At 53.0% G+C, this 24,275-nt stretch overlaps 2 protein-coding genes across 5 annotated transcripts in view; both read right to left on the bottom strand.

Annotated features, from left to right (window-relative positions):
- CHD5 (chromodomain helicase DNA binding protein 5) overlaps positions 1-7,975 on the bottom strand; it is a 65,498-nt gene extending 57,523 nt beyond the window's left edge. For all 4 annotated transcript variants that reach the window (XM_044769544.2, XM_044769543.2, XM_044769546.2 and 1 more), the window contains exon 1: positions 7,778-7,975. In XM_044769544.2, coding sequence (XP_044625479.1) covers positions 7,778-7,856 — 79 coding nt within the window. In that variant the 5' untranslated portion in view covers positions 7,857-7,975. The remainder of the gene's footprint in view (positions 1-7,777) is intronic.
- A 6,184-nt stretch (positions 7,976-14,159) lies between these two features.
- Positions 14,160-21,009, bottom strand: RPL22 (ribosomal protein L22). Its single transcript, XM_014862081.3, has 4 exons — positions 20,817-21,009; positions 18,879-18,983; positions 16,634-16,758; positions 14,160-14,359 (listed from the first exon to the last, which is right to left on the bottom strand). Exons 1-4 carry the CDS (start codon positions 21,006-21,008, stop codon positions 14,215-14,217), a joined length of 567 nt encoding a protein of 188 aa, XP_014717567.2. The 5' UTR covers position 21,009; the 3' UTR covers positions 14,160-14,214.
- Between the last annotated feature and the right edge of the window lie 3,266 nt (positions 21,010-24,275).

Genomic DNA, 24,275 nt, shown 5'->3' with positions numbered 1-24,275 from the left:
CAAATCTGGGTTAATGTGGGCAGGCTGCAAGCAGAGCCAGGCTGAAGCTGCTCAAGCTGACCCCGTCCTGTCCCTCTGACCCTGATGTGGGAGGGGCAGGGATTGTTCAGGCCAGTTGCAAACATGCACAGGGACCCCCAGAGTCGTCCTGGAATGGAGGGGCCTGGGGAGCAGTGATGGGCCTGGCAGAGAGCCTGGCTGGGGAGCGGACACCCATCCACGCCTACCCACTCCCCCGCCCACCTCCGCCTCCCCCAGTGCCGCAGGGACACCGCCTGGGCAGAGCCACCCCCACAGCCTGGCAATGCCCAGCACCGGTTATGTAACGGGCTCAGGCTGATGCAATCATGAGGGGTTCTCTCCCTCCTGCCTCCCGCAACTACCCTGCATCCCCTGTCCCCTCAGCAGGGTGGTCCCCTAGACTGGGAAGGCCAGCCCAGCACACAGTCACTAATCGGGAGCCCAGCAGAACAGACAAGAGGATGCACAGGTGGCTGTGGGAGGTTCTGGAAGGAAGCCTGTGATCTGCCATGGGCTGCGCCCCGCCCTGCCTGGAGAGGAGGTGGTGCAGGGTGGCCCACACTCTGGCCCTAATCCATGCCCAGAACGAACCTCAGAGGATAAGGCCCCAGACCCTGTGCCCATGGACAGAGCTCCTCCTCCGTTCCCAGAAGACCTCACAGCCCAGGACCATCTGTCCGATTAAATCCCTCCTCCAGGAAGCTTCCAGGGCTGGCACTCGAGGATGGAGACCCCACCCTGCCCACACCATCTCTTGACAGGCCCTTCCTCTCCCTTCACGGCTTCTGGCGGCCCTGAGGACACTCCAAGGCTGACGTCCTACGACTCTGCCCCCACAAAGCCCCCATGATTCCCACCCTAGCCCCACCCCCTCCTGCCTCTTCTGCAACAGGCCCTGAGCTTTCTGAAACCAGATGTGGGGAGTCACATCCCAGCAGCCCTTCCTGGTGCCCATCAGCCCCTCCTGGAGACCCCAGCCCTGTGTCCTGTGCCCCACCCCCCCACGGCCCACTCCTCAGGGTATAGCCAGTGGTAAGGTGGGATCAGGCCCGCCTTGGAGTGAGGAGTGAGGGTCCCCAGGAGAAACGGCCTCAGGACTCCTTGTCCTGCGAGCTCCTGGCCCCTCCTGGCTGCCCCACAGTGCTTCTGGCCTGCTTGGCAGTACCCTCCCGCACCAGCCCTGCCCCTCCAGGGCCGAGGCTCCATCGATCCACGCCGGGCTATAATTAGGACCCATTAGCCTTGTTATCTCTCCTACCTCCTGAGCTCCCAGGTCGAGCAGGCCTGGGGAGGCTGCGTCAGAGATGGAGACAGCAGGGGAACGGGTAGGGGCAAAGGGGCAGAGAGAGGTACCTTCTGCTGCTTTTCCTGAAGCTCCTCCCAGCCCCTCTGCAGCCCCCTGCAGACGCTCCAGCTCAGCCCTGCAGGCCCCCGAGGCCACACTGCAGACTGCAGCCCAGACAAGCTGAGTGGGCCCTTCTCAGACTAACACGCTATAACCACGGACGCACCTACATACCACCTGCACGGGGCTCAAAGCAGGAAGCATATGTTCATATTAATTCATCTACTCCACACAGCAAGCCTGGGAGATGCACTATTATTACCCCATTTGCAGATGAGGAAACTGAGGCTCGGAGGATCTCATCACTTCACATCTCAGTTTTACAACTGGCAGGTGGTAGAGCCCGGATGGAACCCAGGCAGGCAGCTCCCACCACTATGTGTGGTCCCTGCCCCTGTCCCTGCCCCCAGGCATTGAACCCTCCCAGAATTCAGACTTACTCCATATTAACAAGCATTTAAACAGCATGGCCTATAAGCCAAGCTCAGGGAGTGGCCTGGGGACACTAAGGTGACTCAGGCCAGCCCCTGGTCTGGAAGGTCTCGTGGGGTCCCTCAGGGAGGTCCCAGCTGGTCCACTACAAGTGTCCATGCTCAACCCACGGGTAATGCTCAGCCCAGCTCCTGCCCCCTCCTCTGAGGAAGGGCAGCCGGGGAGCCCAGCTCAGAGGGGCCTAGGCAAGAAGGCAGCCCAGCCATGAGCCTTGCAAATAGGAGGTGATCAGACAAGCATATGACTGTGGAAAGAAAAGCCAGTTCATCTGATCTAGAGGGGCTGAAGGATCGGCGGGGGGCCGAGCCAGGAGCTGGGACAAGCGCTCCCTCCCTGGGTTCTGCAAATCTGCCAGCTCAGTGCCCACCACCCTCTCCGGGCCTGGCGAGAGGGACTGCTTCCGTTCCCCACCCCAACCCAGCACCAAGCAGGGAACAAGACTACCTGGGGCCCAGGAGGAGGGAGGAACAGGAGCGTGCATACTTCAAACTGCCACCCTTTCCTGGTGGGGGTCCCGCAATGAGCCCATTTCTTCATCCTTAAAATGGGCCTAATCCTGCCTTTCTCACGGGGTGATGGAGAATTTGAAAGTAGGAGTGAAAATTGCTGATATGATGTCTAGGAGGTGCTCAGCGATGGAGGTGGCGCCCAGGGAGACCACACGAGGGTCAGGACAGCGGGTAGTGAAGGGGTGGGTGGCAGAGGGTGGGGGGTCTCTGGTTTGGGCACTGCTGGGTCACCCTAGGGCTGCCCATGGAGGGGGTACCAAGACTAAAGTTCCCATCGGTCTTTGAAGCGCCCCCCATGCCACAGGCCCTCTGCTGCAGTATTCCTGCCCAAGAGAGGAGCAGTAAGTTATTTACACCATTTAACAAAACCCAGACATCGTCTCATTGGCGTCTCATCAAAGAGTCAGTCCTGAGCACGCTGGGCAGATGGGAGGGGGGACAGGTGAGCCTTTTATCCTAAGGGACTGGGAGCGGGGAGAGGGAGGAGGGGGGAGTTAGGGGGCCCAGTGAAGGCAGGGGGAAGCTCCCCTGCAGGCCCAGAGCACTGCAGGGATGGGGAGGGAAGAGAGGCAAAGGAGGGAGAGAATGAGGAGACACACCCAAAGGACCAGGGAAAGACAGGACAAAAGAGGGCAAGAGAGCCAGCCCTGCCGAGAGAGAAGCAGAGGCAGGAACTCAGGGAAGACAGACTGACAGACTAGGAGACAGACAAACTGAGGGACAGACAAGGGGATAGACTGAGAGAAAGACAGAGAGAGGGAAATAAGGACAGAGCCAAAGAGATAAAGGAGAAAGTCTCAAAATTTTACCCACAAAAGCCACAGAAAGACACCAGAGAAGATACTCAAGAAATCACTGTTGGGTCTGTGGGTGGATGGGTGGATGGATGGATGAATGAATGGATGGCTGGATGGAGAGTGGGCAGGATGGATGAATGGATGGATGGAGAGTGGGATGGATGGATGGAGGATGGAGAGTGGGTAGGATGGATAGACGGATGAAGGATGGGTAGATGGATGGAGGATGGAGAGTGGGTAGGATGCATGGATGGTGAATGGAGAATGGGTAGGATAAATGGATAGATGAAAGATGGGTGGATGGATGGAGTGAGCACGATGGATAGATGGATAGATGAACGGATGGATGGATGGAGGATGGAGAGTGGGTAGGATGGATAGACGGATGAAGGATGGGTAGATGGATGGAGGATGGAGAGTGGGTAGGATGCATGGATGGTGAATGGAGAATGGGTAGGATAAATGGATAGATGAAAGATGGGTGGATGGATGGAGTGAGCACGATGGATAGATGGATAGATGAACGGATGGATGGATGGAGAATGGAGAGGGGGTAGGATGGATGATATGAGTGGGTTGGATGGATGGCTGGTGGGTGGTGAGTGGATGTTTTATGGTTGGATGGGTAGACGTTTAGGTGGGAGGGTGGATACACAAGTGGGTGGATTAATAAGTGGGTGGGAGATTGAATGAACTGATGAAATGATAGATGGATCTTAGTCTCTGATCAATTTGGAGTGAGGTGAAGATGCCCCAGGTCAAGCCACTGGGCAAATTGTGCTGATCACTTTGCCTCTCTCTTCCTAGCAAAGAGTATTAAATATAATCAGGCTTCTTGGGACCCCCAAACCCACATTTCCCCATGGTGGGGGACAAGCTAAGAAGGCAAGGACCTTTGGGAATCACAGCTATCACTCTTTCCTTGCCCCTGGGTCCAAGGAAGCCTAAGATGCTCACATGGCTGGGGGCAGTCCTGTGGGCTGGGGGGCATGGGCCAGTCAAGTGTCTCTTGGGCCAGGGTGGTCACACTACCTGGCCAGGAGAGAAGCTGGACTCACCAGCTCTGGAAAACCCACCCCTCTGGCTGTGTGTGATTGAGGAACTTCCGAGGGAAAGGCCCAGAGTGCTGAGCCCCTCCCTCCTTCCCTCGCTCCAGCCCCTCCATGGGCTTCACATTCCTAGCCCTCCCCTGGCCCAGGCCCCCATGCCCCCCTGCTTACTGGATGAAGGTGCAAGTCTCGGAAGCATTTCCTTGAGGAAGGCAGGTCAACTGCCCCGCCTTGGGTGGTGCCAATCGTAATAGTCACAGTTTATTGGGCACCTATGATGTGCTGGGCACTGTGACCTAAATGTCCCATGTGCACCATCTCCCCCGTCCTCATAATAACCCTCTATGACGTAGCTAGGGCTAGAGCCCCATTCTACAAGTGGGGACACTGAGGCAGAGGGGCTGGGTAGCTTGCCCAAGGTCAGGCAGCTAACAAGCAGCAGAGCTAGACTCATTTGACCCTTGAGTGCTCCCTTTGCCTGGCCCTCTGAATCCCTGGGAGAATTTGGCAGCTGCCAGTCCCTGAGCTGGAGAGGCAGGCACTCACCCCGCCCTCCTCCTCAAAGCAGGCTCGCCCACCTGCCTCAACGCCAGAAAGCTGGTCCAGCAAAGCCCCCGTGTGGGAAACAAGAATACTGCTGAGGGGGAGGTGGGAGACGGGGCAGAGTGAAAAGAAAGTCGATTTGACAAGTAACGAGTCCAACTGCTGCAGATTTAAAAATGAGCATGACGTTGCCCAAACACCAGCTCCTCCGCCCGCAAACTGTGATGTTTTGGAACCTACTGGCTCTAGGTCCGGTCGGGTCACAGTCTCCAGCTCAGGCTGAGGGCTGCAGAGCGGCTGCAATGGAGGGCTCGGGGGCCAACTGGCTAGCACTTCAGGAGAGACACGAGGCCTGGGCTGAGGCTGTCATCGCATCTGGGGGCCAGGGGTGACCTAGCGACTCCTAGTCCTCAGACACTGAGATCACAACCATCTCTTGAGCCCGCACAGTGCCATGTGCCAGGCACGGCATGTGACCAAGGGAGTTACCACCGACACAGAAGTAGGCTGGTGATAATATCCCAGGGAGTAGAAAATGCTGCCAGAAAAATACAGCATTCAGATGGGTCTGAGAGTGACAGGGGTGGGGCCACACTTGAGCCAGGAGGTCAAGGAGGGACTCCTTCTGGTGTCATTTGAGCTAGGACCTAAACGACAGCAAGGAAGGAGGCAGCCGTGAGCACAGGAAAAAGCAGGTCAGCAGAGGTCACAGCCAGTGCTCAAGGGCAGGATGGAGTTTGGGGGGTTCTAGAAGCAGCAAGAAGGCCAGTGTGGCTGCAGCACATGAACAGGAGGAGTGGGGGCGATGACGGAGGGACAGAGCAGGGGCTTTGCAGTCAATCGAAGCCACGGGGGTCTGGGTCTGATTTACAAAGGTGACCCTGGCTGCGGAGTGGAGCGTGGTCATTGAGGACTGGTTAGGCGGCTCCGGAGTGGACCAGCAGGAGTGGACAATGGCTTGGACCGGGGACATGGAGGGGAGCTGGGAGCTTGAGAAGGCTCAGGACCCACTCTGAACGTTCAGGTGGAGCATCTAGTCTTGCTGAAGGATGGGGCTGCAATCCCCAGGCCAGAGAGGCCGGAGCATGACCCTCCTCTGCAGGGCTTTGGGGCATTCCTAGAGGCCCTGGGGACAACCTCACCCCCACCCCGCCCCGCCCAGAAGTGATGGACACAGCAGGAGGCAGAGGGAGAATGGGTGGTGGGCAGGTGACTTCGACCAAGGCCCAACCCCTCTGGCCCAAACAGAGTGAGTTGGGTGCCCACCAGCCTGGGGTACCTTCCCTGGCCTCCTCCCCTCCAACGTTCCCCTCTCCCTGAAACAACCAGGGAGAGCCAGAGTATGTGGGAGAGGGGGACAGGGGACCCCATCACGGGGTTGATGAAGTCCTGGAACAAGCCTGTCAATTCACGTCCACTACCCCTATCAGTGCCACAAAAGGGCCACGCCCTGAGCACCAGCAGGAACCACTTACTGAGGAAGCCCGTGAACGGCTCACGGAGGAGCCAGCCTCCTGGGTAGAAAAGAGCTATGGGTTTCCGTGCCTGTGCTCCCTTCTGGGGAAAGGGGCCTGATTCCCTGGACCCGGGGATGTAAGAGTCCACCACTGTCCAAGCAACCCCACCCACATGGGGCCACGTCACCCCCACTCCCTCCACCCCAGCAGGAGCTTCGCAAAGTTGAAAACCAGGGTGTCTGAAAGGCGGGGTGAGGCCAGGCTCCTGCCAGGGGGCCATCACAGCATTAAAACAAGCAAACAAGTGGAAGAGGGAGGAGGCCCCCCTAGGCCTGGCCTCCTGGAGGGAACCCCCTGGCTAGGAAGACCCAGCAGCCTGGGGGGCTGCTGCCCACTGGGTCCTCCCCTTCTCACCTCCTGCACACTGGAGTTGGGATGCCAATTTGCGGAATATCCCCCCCCCCCCCCCCCCCCCCCGTGGAAGGCACTCCTGGGGCCAGACAGCACAGTCCTGGGCCAGGGAGGGCCCCCGGAGCTCCCACAAGTCTCTAAGGAGCCCAGGAGGGGCCACAGATTTGGTGGAGGGAAGCTAAGAAGTAACACAGTCCCCCATAAGAGAGGGAGGGAGGTTGGTTGACAGGGTGAGGTCCTGCCTAGCTGTGCCAGGAGGGGAAACGTCCCAAACAAATGGTGAGCAATTAACTAAGGGATGATCCTGCAAGGTTACCACTGACGCACAAGCCCTGTTTATGCTGAATTCTGAGAGAAATGGCAAGAGCAGGGGCAGTGGCCCTGGGCTCAGGCCGGTAGCCAAAGCGGGGTGGGCTGGGAAGGCCACTACCCTGGTCCATCGCGGGCTGGAGACGGCGGCAGGCACTAGGGCGTGCCAGGACGACGCCGGCGGCCCAGGCAAAGTGTTTGGGAGCGGCGGTCATAGCACTCAGCGGCAGCGGAAGGGGAGTGGGAGTCCAAGCCGGTGCACCCCAGCCTGGAGCCCTCGTGGGCCCAAGAAAAACCACCCAGGCCAGGGCGCTCGCCAGGTCCCGGAGCACGGCTAGTCCTCACCCTGCTCCGGGCCCCACCCACCCCAACCCGCCCTGGGGCCGAAATGGGCCAGGGACCTAGGGCCGCGTCCCGCCTGCCTCCAGAAGGCCAGAGGCGCGCGGCGGTGGGGCCACCGCGCGGGTTGCGCGGCGCCAGGAGCCGAGCGCGATTCCCGCCCCCTTCAAGGGCACGCGGGCTGACCCCGGCGGCGCCGCGCCCCCTCCCCGCCCGGGGCGTGCAGCGCAGGCCCCCCGCGGTCCTCCGCCCGCGCCTGGCCCGCGCCTCGGCCCGGGTGGCCCCGATCGCACCCCACCCTTGGCCGCCCGCGTGCCGCGCCCCGGCGCTCGCCTAGCCCCGCGCCCTTGGCCGCGCGGCGCCAGCAGGGCGGGAGCGCAGCCCGCAGCCTGGGCGCCCCCTCCCGCGCACCGCCAGCGCCGCCCGCGCGGTCTGGTCCCGGCGCCTCGCCGGTCCCCGCGCCCCCCGCCGCCCCGGCCCCGGGCGCAGCCGGCGCCCCGCTCACCTGACATCTCGTCCTCGTTCTCCATCTCGTCCGCGAACAGCCGCGGCAGCTCCTCCTCGGTGCCCAGCGGGCCCCGCATGCCCGGCGCGGGGGGGAGGGGAGGTGGGCGCCCCCCCTCCCGCCGGGCGCGGTGCCAGCCTTAACCCCTGCGCTGCCGGACGGGCGCGCGCGGCGGGCGAGGCGGCCTCGGCGAGAAGATGGCGGCCGCCTGCCCCCCCACCCCCCAAACCTCCACCCCCCCGTCTCGACCCCCTTCTTCTCGGCCGCTTTAGCCTTGCTCCCCGCAAAGCCCAGGCTGCTCCGCCCACCGCGCCCCGCAGCCCGAGTCCCGCAGCCGGCCGAGGGTGGCGGCGGTAGCGCCGGCGGCACGGCGGGGGGGCGGCACACATGCCCGGATTGTGACGTCCAGTCTGGTTGCTGTGGCAACCCCATCCCATCGTTCCGGCAGCGCGACTAGTTAACAGCAGAGAACAAGTTGGGAGACTAGTCCTGAGCCATTGGGTGGAGAGTGGGAGACAGCGCGCTCTGGCCCGGTGAGCCGTCGAGGCGCCCGCGCGCCCCGGGACCCGACGGCCGAGCGGGCAGCGGGGACTCGGGCAAGCCGGGCCCAGTGGGAGGCGGGGAAGCGCAGAGCTGGCCGCCGCCGCCCCCTCCAGAAGGCGCTCGGCCCCGGGAGTCCCCAAGGGCGCGGAGGCGGGGTCCTCGCGCCAGCGAGCAGCGAGCTCCTGCACTCCGCTCACACGCACCGAGACCCTCGCCTCCCCGCACCCAATTCCGGACTTGACACGCTTCTAGTCACCTTTCGAATGAGGATTGGAAGAAAAATATGTTCCGCACTTGAGGAAGGGCCGCTCTGAAGACAGCGGGTCTGATTCCTCCAGAAAAGTCCGTGCAGACTGGCTCCTCCCTCACCCCTTCGCACCCGGCTCCCACCGCCCACGTGCCCTCTTCCAAAACGCCCCTCGAGGCTCGGTCCAGTTTAAACACATCCGGACCCCTAGGGGTGGTGCGGATCCGCGTTCTCTGTGCCCAAAACTCCCGCTCAGAAGCGACACCTGTCGCGGAGCGGGAAGGAACCGCCACGAGCCTTCGGTTGCTACAGGTGAAGATGGAGGCCAAAGCCCTGGGGAGCAAGACTGGAATTTTAAATGAGCGCCGCCAGTCTCGGCTGCAGCAAGTCTTAAAGCTGTTCAGAAGGCAGAAGTTTCAGTGGCCGGCAGGATGGCCAGCCCACTAACCTAGAATGTCCAGTAAAGGGAGGGCACCCTCAAACTCACTGCCTTCAGCCTGTGGAACACACTGGAGCCCCATGTGGCTGCCAGGGACCTGCAGGATGTGCGTGACTTGGAAGCCAAGAGCAGGCAGAAGTTCTTCTCTCTAGCACCAATCCCTCCCATCTTGGCAGAGCACCTGCCCCATCTAGGTGGCATTCACGAGTACCCAAGCCACACTGCCATCTCCAGAAGGGCTATCCCTTTCCTGGGGCCTTCTGGGAACCAAGAGAGTTGTGCCTGCTTGGCAAGGGCCCTCGTGCAAGACCTCTTGGGGAGGTTGCCACAACTCAAGGCACCGTAAGTCCAAGGTAACCAGAAGGTGATGGATGGCCTGGGGAGGGCTGGAAAGATGTATAGCAAATTTTTCCTCCGCCTTCCCATCCACATGAATTGCCAGCAAGCCCCAAACAAAAGCTCCTCTTCATTCATTGCTGGGCAAGAGCAGGTCTGTCCAGCCTCTGGGATCACAGTGCGGGGTGCTGGGAATCCCCTTCATCTCCTGGATCACTTTTAAACCACACTAGAGAGAGATGTTGAATCAGCCCAGGGCAGGTGGCCTGCAACGGCAAAGGAAGGAGGGCTAAGAAAGCCAAGGGCTTCTCACGTCTAAGGCTGTACTTCACGTCACTGGGCATCTAGCCGAGGGGGCCCCAAATCACTGACACTCTAGCAGGCTTGCATTTTCACTGGCAAGGTTGCCTTGCTCTTTCCAGACTTCCTGTCTTCCTGAATGTCAACCATCCAGGAAAAAACCCTAAGCACCGCCAAACACACCCACCCTGTTACCAGCCCTGCCTCCAACCCCTTCCAGATGGCAGGATGAGGTCTGGACACTTGCACAGTTTCCCTGTCCCACTTTAGAGAAACTTTGACTTACAGTATTTCCCATAACCAGAGAGCACCCCACCACACGCACACACCATTAACCTTGGCTCCAATTCCCAGGGCGAGACTCAGTCAAGACATCATTCAAGAAAGAGCAGTGCCAACTGCTTAATTTGGCAACAAATTAGAGTTGAGAGGCTCATCACTCTCTCTCCCCATAATCCTCTCCCCATCCTTGTTCTCGCCAGTGGCTGCAGCTAGGTGACATTACTTACAGACCAACAGCGAAACAAAACCAACACTGGAATGGCAGATACAAATGGATTTTTTACTAGAAATCTCCAGGAATATTTAAAGGAGAGCTGATTGTTAAACTATTAAATGTGCATTTTAATGACAATGGACCAAAAATGCCTGATGTTGAAAGCAATCCCTAAAAAGGTAAAAATTCAATAAACTCTGCAATTCTGAGAACAAGTCTATCATTAAGGTTACAATTTCAGGAGACAAGATTCTTGTGGATGCTGATCACAGAGCTTGTAATGACACCTCAGTGACAATTCAAAATCAAAATATTTTTAAAAAATATATTGGTTATGAAAGCACCAAGGAACAAATGTTTTTCCAAGAACAGAGCTGCAATAGCTGGTCTCTTCAACACACACCCCACTCAGTTCGGGAATTCCTCACACAGGCACCCCTGAAGTCCCACCTCAGGACAGTTCCTCCAGCAACACGTCCCACTGTGGCCACCTGATGGCCCCGACATGACACGAGGCTTCGGAAGGGCAGTGAAGCACTTGTTCCTGCAGCCCCCACAGCCAGTGGCACAGGTGCAACTGCAGCCTCCTCGGAAGTGGCTGAGACCTCCACTCCCAGGGTTGCAGGGTCCTCTGAGATGAAGGGTGAGCACCCCCTGCCCACCAAGACCTTGTACTTGAAGCCTGTTTCTCAAGGCGGGGGCCTTGCCCCACCGGTACCCAAACCTCTTGGGGTTGCCGGGGATGGGGGGGGGAGGGGCTTCCCAAAAAGGCAGACTCCTGGCCATGGCCCTGAACCTGAGGAAGTACTTGTGTAAGCCATAAATTAAAGCATCTTAGGGGTTCTTTCTGGGTTCCACCCATGGTAGCAGCTAACTCACTCAGCTGGTTAGCACAGCCTTAACAGACAGTTTTAGGTTGGCCTGAAATAGCCTAGAAAAAAGTGTGGATTCTCAAATCCTCCCAAATACAGGAAAGATAGGAAAATGTCTGGATCACAAATTCATACTTTTTCTTCCCCAAGGTAAGCACCACTTTGGCATCGTTTGAGGCGGCCTCCACCTGCTCCCCTCAGCACCGCCTGATTGCTGGGATGGCAAATCCCCCAGACGAGGCCTCTGTCCTCTCCCTCTCCCTCCAGAAAGAGAGGTGACCTCCACAGCTTATCACCCCAAAGAACAGAGGCCCATCACTGATGAGCCAACACCTCCAGCAGGGGCCTATCCAGGCTCTTCTCCCCAGGGGGCTTCTGACCTCAGCCAGCCTGGTGCTCTGGGGTTACCTGCAGGGAGGTCTGTGTGCTTGGTACGGCCAAATCTGTGGAGCCCCATCCTAGGCATGCACACCCCTCACAAGGAGGGACCAAGCACGCCACTCTGCTACCCACACTTGATAAGCTTGGGAGGGCGGGGGGGAGGTGTCATTGGAAGTCATGAGAATGACCACGCAGCAAGAGTCAGAAAATGAAAGCAAGCTGCCAAAGCCAACTTCCAGCCTCTCCTGAGGCTCCAGGGAGTTCACCAGGGCCCATTATCACCTCAGCAGATCCTGTGCACCTTCCAAGAAATCGTGTCCCCCAAAAAGGCTGTGGTCTAAATACCCAAGAACATTCTGTAATTCTGACCATCTTAATCTTTGATATGATTTAACTCCCCCCCTTCCCCCACACAAACATTTCTGAACACCTCTGTGCTAGGCACCACTGGTGAAGTTAGGACCTCTTCCTGAAGAGGTACGAGGATGACACTACTCAGAAAAGAGCAGTTTCAGCCCCGAAAAAGCCATAGAAGGGGGTCGCTGAGGCTTTAAGGAAAACAAACATTAAAGCTTTCAACAGAGATGGTGTGGATCAAGCCGAGGGAGGGTGCTGGTAACCAGAGCCAGCTGAGAACAAGACTGCACCAACTTCCTACTTCACTTTTATGAATGTAAATCTCAGCTTGAAACTCTCCATGACCCAATCCGTTCCTGTGCCTTGAATATTTCAGATCAGGCAGGCGGGTCATGAGACAAAACAGATGAAAAGGAAACCTGTCTAAAATGTGGTTCGGGCACAGCTGGTGTAACGGGATTCAGCTTCACATGACACATCCCCCATGCGAAAAAATAATTTGTTTGCAAAGTTCTCCTCCAGGCTCTGAATCTGAAGACATTCTACACGGAGAGCTCCAGAATCTCACCAAGGCACAGCGGCACAATCAAGGTGAAAAAATGGGAATACAGGACGTTTTTTTCTCAAGCTTAACGAAGACCAAGGTCACTGTTGGTACAGCAATTAGTCAGTAGGATAAACAACAAAATTTTTGTTGCTAAACAGATTAACATGCCAATCCTTTAAAAAAAGAAAAAAGCCTGCACGATAGTAGCCATGTGTGTTAGCCACTTTAATACAAAATGTGATCAAAACTCAATTACAAGAGTTCAAGAAGGCATAGAAAAAGTTTCCATTTTATTACAAGTTTTAAAATCTGGGAGTAATTTTCTAAAAACTTATATGCTAATTTCAGCCCAGGGTTAATTTTTTACAACCAAACTAAGAATTACTACAAGGGAACATCATCGCAGCAAACAAGTGAAATTTGCAAACCCAAGTCATGAACTTACTAACAAAGTTAGTGATCATGGAAGGGGCAGCGCCAAAGAGCAACTGATGCCTCAGTTAAATCTGAAAGGACCCCTGCCTTCTGTGAGGGCAGAGGAACCTGCAAACAATTCTGCTTCAAGAAATTTGCATAGAAATAGAAAATGCTAGAGCCTTTACCACAAATGAAATTGCAAAGCCTCAACATGTTAAACTCAATCCAAGGAGCACCAAATGTTAAATTGGAGCCAAGGCAGGACTCAGACACTTAATTTCCAGCTAGGCAACTAGCAGAACACAAGAATTTCAGGTGTGGAAATTGGCTGTAGGCAAGCTCTTTAAAAACATGAATTTTATACACTGTCATTTTAAGACAATGCAGACAGTTGTGCAGAATTGTTTAGAAGATGTTAGAAGGGCACCATAAGGCATCAGGGTCTCTTTTGAAAGCATACTCGGTTTTCTGTCAACAACAATTACATCGTTACAGCCTCACGAACCACCTTTCACAGCTCCCCAGCCTCCACACAGGGCAAAACTCCCAAGACAGACGTGGTTTTCTGCGGGAACACCACTTTCAGTTTGGCCCTACTTAATGTCAGTTTGTCGAATGACTTTTGACATTAAATTCAGCCACGGCCTAACTGGCATGAAAGCGACTACTCCCAGGGCATCTCAACCTCTCCCTCATCTCCTCAGCATGGACCGTCTCCCAGCGGCTCTCCTGCACACCCCCCCGAGAAGCCCCCAGCGCTCCGGCTATCAGAGCAGGCAGGACTCTCCCTCCTCTCCAGCTCCCCCTGCTGGGGGCCAAAGTGACAGTCTGTTACAAAGACTTGTAGAAACAATGATCATTTACAAATTCATTTTTGTACACTTTTACTTAATTTAAAACCTGGGACTTTTACAATCGCTCTCCAAACCCTTTCCTGAGGGAAATAAGAATAGGCAGCAAGACCAAAGGACCACATTTTATTTCTATAGGAAGAAAAACGATTAACATATATAATAATTGTGTGCCTGAAGAGTAATCTGTAATCAAAAAATGAAAAGACAATGCCCCAGAGCCGTTTTTCTCGACTGCCATTTTCTCACAAGAGAACCTCAGACAGAAGTCAATGGTTTTGCTTTCAGTGAACTGAGTCCTCACATTTGTACTACTGACCCTTTGAGGAAAGCAGATAAAAATGTCATACTTTTTACAGTAAAAGAGTGACTAACCGAAGCTCACAGCCCCACACCCTCACCCACCTGCTCAGCGGCAGTCCCCTTAAAAGAGCTGGAGGCTTCAGTTCCGGTACTGCTACCAGGAGAACTGACATTTTCAAGCAGAAAAAAGTCTAATTACAAGTAAATGAATGGCAGCCCAAAGGAAGCCCTTTTACTACGATTTCCAATTTTCTGTTCACGTCACACTGCAGAGATACAAGGATAACCACCAATTTGGTTCCCAAGTTTTATTCAAGAAGTCATACAAAATATCCAGATCAATGAATTTTAATCCTCGTCTTCCTCCTCCTCTTCATCTTGATTAATCTGGAAGTAACGTAATTCGTAACTCTCTTTGCTGTTAGCAACTACGCGCAACCAATCACGGAGATTATTCTTCTTCAAATATTTTTTGGTGAGATATTTCAAATACCTGCAGAGAAAGAACACTTGAGAACTCCACTAGACACACAGCCTTCTTACATTTTGAAACGATGTAACTTTTATGAAACCCACGCATTCAAGATCATTACAATTCAAGGTGTTTTCCCACAGCTCAAAAATGGCAAAGATAAAGCAAATATACCCAGCCAATGTTCTAACAAGAATAAATATCGGCCACATTTCATCTAAACTGGTAATAAAAATGAGAACAGACGAGAAGATGCAACAGCTGTCCATTAAACAACAGCAAACACCCATGAAATGGTTTTAGCAACCACTGGAGAAAGATATCATGGTAGTAACGTGACAATTGAGCACAACCTTAATACCTTTTATTGAGAAATCACTGGGTCTCCAACGAGCTCCACGTACTTTCCATACATCACCTCATTGATCCAAGCCTCTCTGAGGTTGCTCAGGTTATCAAGATTGCTTATTGGGACTGTTACACACTCTCACCTCTACCATGTGGCGCTCTCTACCCAACGTCCCGGAACAGGGGCACCCCCGCCACTGCAGGCGCTCCACCTCTGCGGGGAGAGCACCCAGCCTTCTCAGCCTGTCTGCCCGACCGCAGCCTTAGCCTGGGTGACAGCTAAGCAGTCACCACCACAAACTGCCCGTTAGGAAACCTGCTATTTCTATAAGGGCAGCAAGGGCTTTTGTGCTCAACCTAACACCCGCAACGTTGTTTCCTCTCCCACCTGTCTGCTTATGAGCCCCTGGAATATTATCTATTCCAGCATCTTCCCAAAGCCATACAGAGAAGAGGGTACAAAAGCCAAGCAAACACACTGCCGGGAAAATTAACCTTCCCGAACCTCAGTTTCCCTCTCTATAAAATGGGACTCATGATACTTAACATCTCTTCAAACACTTATGAGGACTAAATTAGAAGCACAGGCAACCTCTGACATATTAGCAAGGACCCGAATGATAATGAACCAAGAAACTCACCATCTCCAAGAAATGAATACTGTTCAACAGTGTTACTTATGCCAACAAAGCAATCTTCACAGAGATGTGAAGATCTCAGTTCAATTCTATCCACTTTTCCCTACATAAAAATAAATCAATTTGGTCGTTCCATCTAAAAAGTATTCTTCTTGTTCATTTATTATTTCTACCACATTGTATTCAGGTGAGGTAATTAATTCAAAAGCTCCAGTGGTTTGAAAATTTTCATAATAGAATATTGGGGTAAAAAGCTGCAGAAGTTCAGAGACGAGCAAGAAAAAGTTCTAGATTAGGAACACCTTGAATGTTTCATGAACATAAAACTATTATCATCGAGATAGGCAAACTTTAATAGAAGATTAAGCCTCCTTTCCTGCTCCGCTGGGTAAAGAAGAGAATATCTGTGAAAACTGAAGTGCGACGTGTTAGGAGACAGTCTCACTCTAGGTTGGTAAACACGGAAAGGGGTCCCAGAAAGACCTTCCCCAAGGGCTCTGGGGAAGCCTAGCAAGTCCCAGGTGCACGGGTCTCTCTCGCACATTGCCTTCTGCACATAACTCAGCCGGCAGAATACGAGTACTTCAGCAAAGCTTTAAAGTCGTCTCGTGACCGATTTAGTTAAAAATAAAAGCAAAGGCTTAACTATCACCATTTTGTCCCAACACATCTTCCAATTTCCCGCTACTTGATTCAGTTTGATTCAGAGCTCCTCATACAACATGCCAGGCTCAGGGCTAGGAGCTGAGTATACACACGTCCAATTCTTTAGTGACTTGGGAAGTGTTTTAACCTTATCCTCAAAACAAAAACTGTCTAATACAGCTGAGCAAGTGAACTGATGTATCTCACTTGGGGGCAAAGCGTGCTCACAGGAACTCAATGGAGCGACTGCAGTCTGAACTGAGATGTCAGAGTCCTCATCCAGCTATAGTGGCACTCACAGGAAAACAATAACATAGAATTAAAACTGAAAGCTCTTCACTATGATCTAGAGGCAGAGGAAGCAATATCTTCATTTTTAAGAATACAGTCTAAGGAAGTCTGAGTGTCTTTCAAGCAGTAATACTTGAAAATACTTTGCAGCCTGAGCAAAACAAAATTTTTACAACTACCAAAAGTTGAATACTTTTAAGTACCATGTTAACATTCATTCATTCACTGCCTCCTTGCACTGGGCATTGTTCCAGAAATTAACGGATGCAACCACAAAACAAATTCCTCTGCAGGCAGCAACATTCCTGTCCGGGGCGAGGGTGGGAATCTTAGTGCTAGGACGCAGGCAAGCAACACTCATCTCCCACCATACCTTTTGGAAAAAGGCACCTCAGAAGTTACAGTAATCTTGCTCTTGCTCCTCTCAATGGTTACAACCCCTCCACCGAGATTCCCAGCCTTTCCATTCACCTTGATTCTCTCCTGAAGAAACTGCTCCTGTAGAAATCATCAAATGGACCAATCAGTGAAGTGACAGGCTCAGCCCTCCCACCAGCAGAGTATTTTATTTTTTACACTCCTAACACTGAACGGATAGAGTTGTTTAAATGTTCAGCCCTTAAAAAAAATGATAGCAAATCGTTAGCTATTATATAAAGTCTGAAATCTAGGAACAGTGATTAGAAAATGACACTATTCAACTTGATTTACACGAATAATATGAAAACAACACCTTCACGTGAACATATTCACTGATCCCGCACAAGGTCCCAACATGCCTCTCCATGGAAGGCTTTGACTTCCAGGTCAAGCCCAGGGCCCAATTGTTACAAGGTGCCGCAACCAAGGCTGCAGGCCACTTCTGAAGCTAAGGAGTATAGAGCACTCCTCAGTAGGATCAGAGAAAATAAGTCTTCAATCCAGTAGAAGGAGCAAAAACAGACAGTGACCAGACAACTACAGATCCGATCAGGGGCCACATGCACAGTACAGACAGGGCAGAGCCCAGAGAGGACTCTCGGCAAACCCCTGTGGAAACCTGGGCTGGTCATTCACCTCCATCGGCTTCAGGGTTCTTTGTCCAAAAAGGAGGACTCTGGTTTTCTTGCTGTTGCAATGATATGAAGTTCCTTTCAGCTGAAAACTCTAAAATCCTGTTTAAAAACTCTAATACACAGTATGTCAACCGATCATGGGGTAAAGAGTGATTAGATCAGAAATCTTGACTTTTCCTTCTTAGACTAGACTCACAGACAACTCAAGTTTCCTATCCTAATGAAGCATCTAGAAGGAAAGACAATCACAGACACAGATGAGCATAGAGGAAGGGAGGAGGGAATGATGGCAGGATAAGGCCACCATGGACACAAACTGGAAGAAACCACTATGGTTAGGAAGGAAAACGAGGACAGAGAGAAAAGCAAGATGACAATGGAGAGAAAGAGAGAACTAAGAAGCCAACTGAAGGACTTCTGGGGCAGTGCAGGGACACGAAAGGAATCTACCCAAGGGCCGTGAACTACAAGAAGCTGCCCCAATTCCACTCTGTGTAATTAGTGGCTATACGCTGAGTTTTTAACTTTTCTTTATTTGAAAATTATTCTTGCTGTAATGAAATTATCTCAGCAATAGTTGACCTTCTGGAGACTGAAGAGCAAACGTAAATTCAGGAGGCTTCTGCACAGTAAGTCTGAATCCCCCAAGTGTGACTATTAGAGAAGAAAACAGTAAGGCCCGGCTCGGTGGCACAGCAGTTAAGTTCACATGCTCCACTTCAGCGGCCCGGGGTTCACCGGTTCAGATCGCAGGCACAGACATACGCACCGCTCATCAAGCCACGCTGTGGCAGGCGTCCCACAAATAAAATAGAGGAAGATGGGCCCAGATGATAGCTCAGGGCCAATTTTCCCCAGCAAAAAGAGAAGGATTGGCAGCAGATGTTAGCTCAGGGCTAATCTTCCTCAAAAAAAAAAGAGTACAAAACCAAGCTGCAGAGTCAAAATGTGGCAATGAGGTTAACTTTTCTAGATTTAAGTGAAATAGAGGAATACTGGGGAATGGGGCCAAATACAGGAGCAAAATATCAAGACAGAGCAAGGTCTTAAAAAAAACAAGCTCCAAGTGCAAGTTAACAAGCAGGATATTTTAACATAAACACGAAAGCTCTGATGCTTAATAAAATGGGAAGCTTAAGGAGATGCTACCATCTGTCCCACACTCCACAGCCAAGGAGTCAGGCCCAGGAGGGAGGTGCCCCCTTGTTTGTGAGGCTCAGGGCCCACAGCTAACGCTTACACACACCAAGGATGTCAGATCTAATGGAGTTTGCCTGTTGCCCAGTAACTTTTAAGTGATATCATTTTTGGAAACAAAAGGAGGAAAAGAAGAAAATAAGTTAGTTCTCTAGCACATCAGTTTATTCCTCACAACTCTGTTATACACACGAGAAAGCAAGACTTAGAAACCAATTAACTAGACCAGATCCAGAGTTAAATGGCAGAGCCACATCTGCAGAGCAGCCTAGGAGCCTGAAAACAGAAACATGCTCCAGTAGGTTTTCTCAGCACTATCTCGAAAGGTTCCATACTGTCCTGAGTGGCATCAATGGTATCACTTACAAAATTGGCAGCATCCATGATTCCATCTTCTACAGGGTGGGTGCAGTCAAGGGTAAACTTCAGAACCTGCTTCTTTTTTTTGCCCCCCTTCGCCACAAGCTTTTTCTAAGAAAGTATACAAATGATAACATACATGAAGGCACAACCAGTCAAAAAAAAAAAAAAATTAACCCAAAATGCCAGAGGTATAAAAGGACATACAAATGCCAAAACCCACGGAGTTGAGTTCCCTGGCAAGGGCACCAAGACCCATGCTCTGTCCAAGAGTGGAGGAAAGATAATATCCAAGATGCTGCTCTACAAGCTTAGGGGCCTGGGGTCATGCCCTTCTGCAGGGGAAATCATTCTAGCACTCTTGACCTATTTACACTTTCCAGCCTCCTCAACCTCTATGGGCAAGAAGGTCTGTGAGCTTTCAGACCACAATAAAATGAGCACTGCCTTTTATTTGCCCTAAAATTTCCAAAATAAAGTTTCAAGAAATACTCATTTATTTCATTCCAGGATTATGGCACAGGCATACGAATGCCTTGCATATCTAAAACAATTTTAATCTGAAAGCAACACTTGTCCTAACTCTCCAGGCTAGGGTCCTGATCTGGTTTAGCTGCTCTCCCTGATTCCTGTCTCACCTACCTTCTCAGAACAGCCACAAGAAGTGCACATCCTGGCAGCACATCTACCCCAGCCGGGACAAGGGTATGGCTAAAACTTAGGTTCTAATCATAACATAACTGTCAACAATTTCTGGCCTTTTGACTGCTTTAACCTACGAATTCACACTTTCAAACTATCAGTTTGAGCACATCCTACAAAGTTCAGTTCCTTTACTCTCAGAAAGAAGCTTATTATTAATCTCCCTCTACAAACTCCAACACTATTGAAAAAGGGTTTGTACAACCTATCTGTGCTTCCACTTTAACAAGTTTTGCAGAATCTAAAAAGACCTTTTCAAGAACACATCTTACCTCCCTTCATGTTTAAAAGAACTTCATCTAAAACTTGTATCAATTGGGTCAACTTTTCAAACGTTTACTACTACAAACATCACTGTTTTTTTTTCTTTTTAAGACTTCTCTTTCTAGTAACAATCAAAAGGACTGCTTTAAGATCTAATCCCCGGGAATATTCAATCAGCACGTAAAAGACCTGCCCACAATAGGCTTGATAGCTCCCATGAGGTTTTAGACCAAAAGCATACAAATGCATACAAGCATTAAAAGCCCACCCAGGCAGAAAGGTGAACCGGAAATGTTCACAAGGGTGTCCCAACAGCGGACAAGAAAACTTTCTCCAAGTAACCCGGGAGGAGAGCAATCTGCAGGCAGAGTGACATGAGGGCGCCACACGGCCCAGCCAGGCTAAGAGAGAATGGAACCGGGCCTTCGCCCTACATCAAAAAGGGTCTGTACAGCTGCGCCCTGAGGAACTAACTTCCTCCGGACACGCTACAGGGGTCCTCAAAACCAGGCCTCTCTCCGAAAACAGGCCGGCCAGGCCACTTTCGGTAGACACTCCCACTCGTCCCCGAGTCCTGACTGCAGGCTGCCCGGATGCGCGGCTCCCAAAGGTGGCAGGTCCCCTCCGCATCCCCCGCCCTCCGCCCAGGTAACCAGGCCCAGACCCGGGCTGCTCCACGCCGGCCGGGCTCCAAGGGCTGCAGCCTCGGCGCTCCAGCTCCTCGCCGGCCCCAGGAAGGGGCCCCAGCCCGAGCCGCGGCCTCCGAGAGCTCGGGTCTCCCCCTCGGCCTCGGGCCGCGGCCTCCTCCGCCCGCAACGTGCGGGGCCCGGCGGCGGCGCTGGCCCGCTCCGGCCGCCTGCCAGCCCAGCCCCGGCCGGCCGCTGCCGTGCGCCGCCCCGCGCGAGCTGGGCAGAGGCCAGGCCGGCGAGGCCCACGTGCCTCTCCCGGAGCCGCGGCCTCACGCGGAGCCATACTAACCACAGGCGCCATGGCGGCAGCGGAGGCAGAAAGGGAGTTGGACGAACTACGCAGACGCAAAGAGCCCACAGCGCGCAGAGCACGCAGGGCCCAGGCCGTACCAATCGCTCCGCCACGCCCCTCGGCAGCCACCGCTTCGCCCTGTTCTGCACGATCGGGGAGCAATTGGTCTCCCCTGGATGCAAAGCCCATCCTCTCGTAGGCCCGGTGGGTTGTCGGGGGAGGAAGGAGGCCCGGTGGCATGTCCCACTGCGAAGGATCGGAGGGGGGAGCATGACTGGACGAGCCCAAAGAGAAATAAAGGGGTTCGCTTTACTTTGGAAAGTCTTGGAAAGAGAAAAGAAAGGAGATCTGCTAAGCCATAAGTTACCAGCTAGTGGGATGGGAGTCGACCCCACTAACTTGGGGAGGTGAGGCCCTTCTGGCGCCGGGGTCCCAATGCCCGAGAGCGCTTGGCTTCTTCCTACCTAAAGTGACCAGCTCAGAAGCTCGGGCCCCGAGACTGTGTCCCTGTGCAAGCCCTCCTTGCTGCGGTCAGGTACACTCTCAAGTTGCACCCCTTCACAATCTCAGATTCAAGCCACCCACCCTCCGAGCACCACCTCCTAGCTTTCCAGCTCATCCTTTCTCGTTTCCCAGTTCCAAAAATTCTTCTACTAGTGCTTCTCAAACTGGCATATAGACAGAAATCCCCTGGGTATCTGGATAAAATGCAGATTCCAATTCAGCGGGTCTCAGTGACTTGAGATTCTACATTTCTCACAAGCTCCCAGGGATGCTGATGCTGACGTTGATGTTTCTTGTCCGTGGAGGAGCAAGGGTCTTCCTCCTCCGGCCTACAGCCCATTGACTGGACTACTTTTCACCTACCCTCACCCCCTCCTGTTCTTACCAGTTACATTCCAGGGCCCTGTGTTGTAATCACTCAGTTGCATACACCTCCACTCCCTCTATCTGGAGGCAATGTAGTCACCTAGCAGAAGCCCAATCCTGGCTTACCACGGTGGGAAGAAATACAGCACACTGACTCGTCTAGATTTAAACTCAGGCCTACTTGTGCCAGTCGACCAAGCTCCAAACCCACCCTGCTATTCTTCACTGCAAACCACATTTCTGCTTTGCCAGCTCCTGGTTAGGCTCTTTCAATAAGGGGCTGGGGAGAGACTGCAGGGCTAGAGGGGGCAGAAGACACTGCTTCCTGTTGGCTTCCTGCTTGTTTCTGTTCTGTCGTTGTCACCCATCTTGCTTCTTCATGGTGGAGGTGGCAGTTGGGACGTTCCAGAAGCAGCAGTTGAATCCAGTTTGCAGTTATTCTGACACTTGGAGAACCAGCCTCGTTTTCTTCTCCTCAGAGGCCCCAGCCCCAGCCCAGCATCCCCTCGTTGAGGGGCCCCTCCTTCCAGCTTCTACTTTTTACCACCACCCTAGGAGTGGTAGCTGCTTCCTGCACTTGCTACTGTTTTTTCATCCCTCCAGTTACCTAGTTTACAGATCCTTATACCTAGTTAACAACCCTTTATATTCCGTTAAAATACTAGCGTGCTTTCGCCTGATGATACCTCTCCTAACCCCAGCGAGCCCTTGGGGCTGCCCGGCAATCCTGAAATCCAAGTGACTATTTCCCACCTCTGGTCAGATGCCAGCCCCTCTTCCCCCAACCTCCCTCTCAGCTGATGACTTCCATTGCCCTTTCTTTGAAAACATAGAAGCAATGCAAGAGAATTTTCACACACTCCTGCCTCCATGTCTAACCATCCAGCAACATCTACACCCGGCTCTGCCTCCCCTCTTGATACTATGGAAGAAGTTTCTTGTCCCCATCTGAGGCCCACCCCAACACTTGGGCATTAATCTCGTATACCGCTGCCTCCTTGAGGACATCCCTGTAACAGGCCTCACCCTCTCACGAAATCATCAATGTATCCTATTTCTGGATCTTTCCCATCAGCATGTAACCATTCTTTAATATGTCCCATTTTAGAAAAGGAAAAGCAATCTCTTGACCCCCAACATTCCCCTTCAGTTACCACCCCTTTTCTCTCCTCTCTGCTATTGGCTGAATGTTTGTGTCCCCCAAAATTCATATGTTGAAACCCTAATGTGATGGTATGTGGAGGTGGGGCCTTTGGGAGGTAATTAGGTTTGGATGAGGTCATGAGGAGGGGGCTCCATGATGAGACTGGGGCCCTTATAATGTGAAGAGACACGAGACCTCTCTCCACCATGTGAGGACACAGTGAGAAGGCGGCAAGCTACAAGCTAGAAAGAGGGCCCTCACCGGAACCAAATCTGCACCTCCATCTTGGACTGCCAGCCTCCAGAACTGTGAGAAACTGTTGTTCAAATCCCCCAGTCTGGTATTTTTGTTACGGCAGCCTGAACTGACAAACAGCATCTCCTCGCACCAGATTTCTTGGAAGAGTTGCCTCTGTGCACTGTCTAAAATCTCTCCTCCTGTTTTCTGTTGAACCCACTCTGGTCAGGCTTTTGGCCCCCAGCCACCAGGACAGCTCTCTTCAAGGTCACCAGGGATGTCCCCCTGCTAAGCACCAGGGTCAGTGCTCAGTCCTCCTCTTCAGGCTTCTCTTAGAAGCCTCTGACACCGCAGGTCACTCCCTCCTCCTTGCTGACCTCTCCTCCCTGGACCCCCGGGACACCAGGCTCTCCTGCTTCTCCTCCCACCTCGCTGGCCGCTCGTCTCCATCCCCCTGCTGCTCCCTCCTCCTCCCTGGACTTGAAGGGCTGCAGGGCACAGAGCTCCTCTCGTCTTTATCCACACTTGACCTTTGGCTCACCCAGGCTCATGCCTTTAAATACAGCTCCCAAGTCTGTGTGCGCAGCCTCAAGCCCTCCTTGGACTCTCGACTCACACAGCCAGTGGCTTCCTTGACATCTCTAATCTAGAGCACCAAGTAGACCACTCTCCCCGCCACCAGCCCACTCTCCCCTCCCACCCTCCTCCCTACACCCCTCCCCTCACTCACCTCTCTACTTTCACCCCACTCTCCATCCTCAGCCCACACTGAGTCCCTTCATCTCCACCCACACTGGTCTCCTTTTCTTTCCTCTAAATTTATTCCAACTTCTGGGGCGTTGTACTTGCTGTTCCCTCTGCTTTGAACTCTTCCTGGCTTTTCCCATGTCTGATTTCTTCTCATCCTCTGGGGTCTCAGGTTCAGCACCCCTCTCTGCCCATGAGTGTGCCCTCAGCTCCCCCCAGCTGCCCTCCACCACATCATCCTGGTTATTTTCCTCAGAGCCCTTACTGCAGCCTGGCATTACTGTACTTGTTCACTTATGCACTTGGTTAACCTTGGCTGCTGTGTTCCCTTCCCCGTGTATGGCCCGTGGCAGATGCTCAGTAAATGCTAGTTGATTAGACGAAGACAAGAATGGATGGATTAAATAAGTCCGAGTATCAGGAACAAACATCTACCTCCTACTGCCCCTCCAGAGGGA

This window comes from Equus asinus, chromosome 5 (genome assembly GCF_041296235.1).
Source record: "Equus asinus isolate D_3611 breed Donkey chromosome 5, EquAss-T2T_v2, whole genome shotgun sequence".
Taxonomy (NCBI): Eukaryota; Metazoa; Chordata; class Mammalia; order Perissodactyla; family Equidae; genus Equus; species Equus asinus.
Note: the sequence above shows the minus strand (reverse complement) of the source record. Positions and strands in the feature narration are given on the sequence as shown.

Bases quoted from the DNA above. Each gene is read 5' to 3' on its own strand.
- RPL22 (XM_014862081.3), bottom strand. From the start codon at position 21,008: ATGGGCTTTGCATCCAGGGGAGACCAATTGCTCCCCGATCGTGCAGAA. The intron at 18,984-20,816 runs GTTAGTATGGCT...ATACTTTCTTAG, and splicing joins CTGCCGCCATGGCGCCTGTG to AAAAAGCTTGTGGCGAAGGG. The intron at 14,360-16,633 runs GTATGGTGGGAG...CTTTCTCTGCAG, and splicing joins GAGGTGCCTTTTTCCAAAAG to GTATTTGAAATATCTCACCA.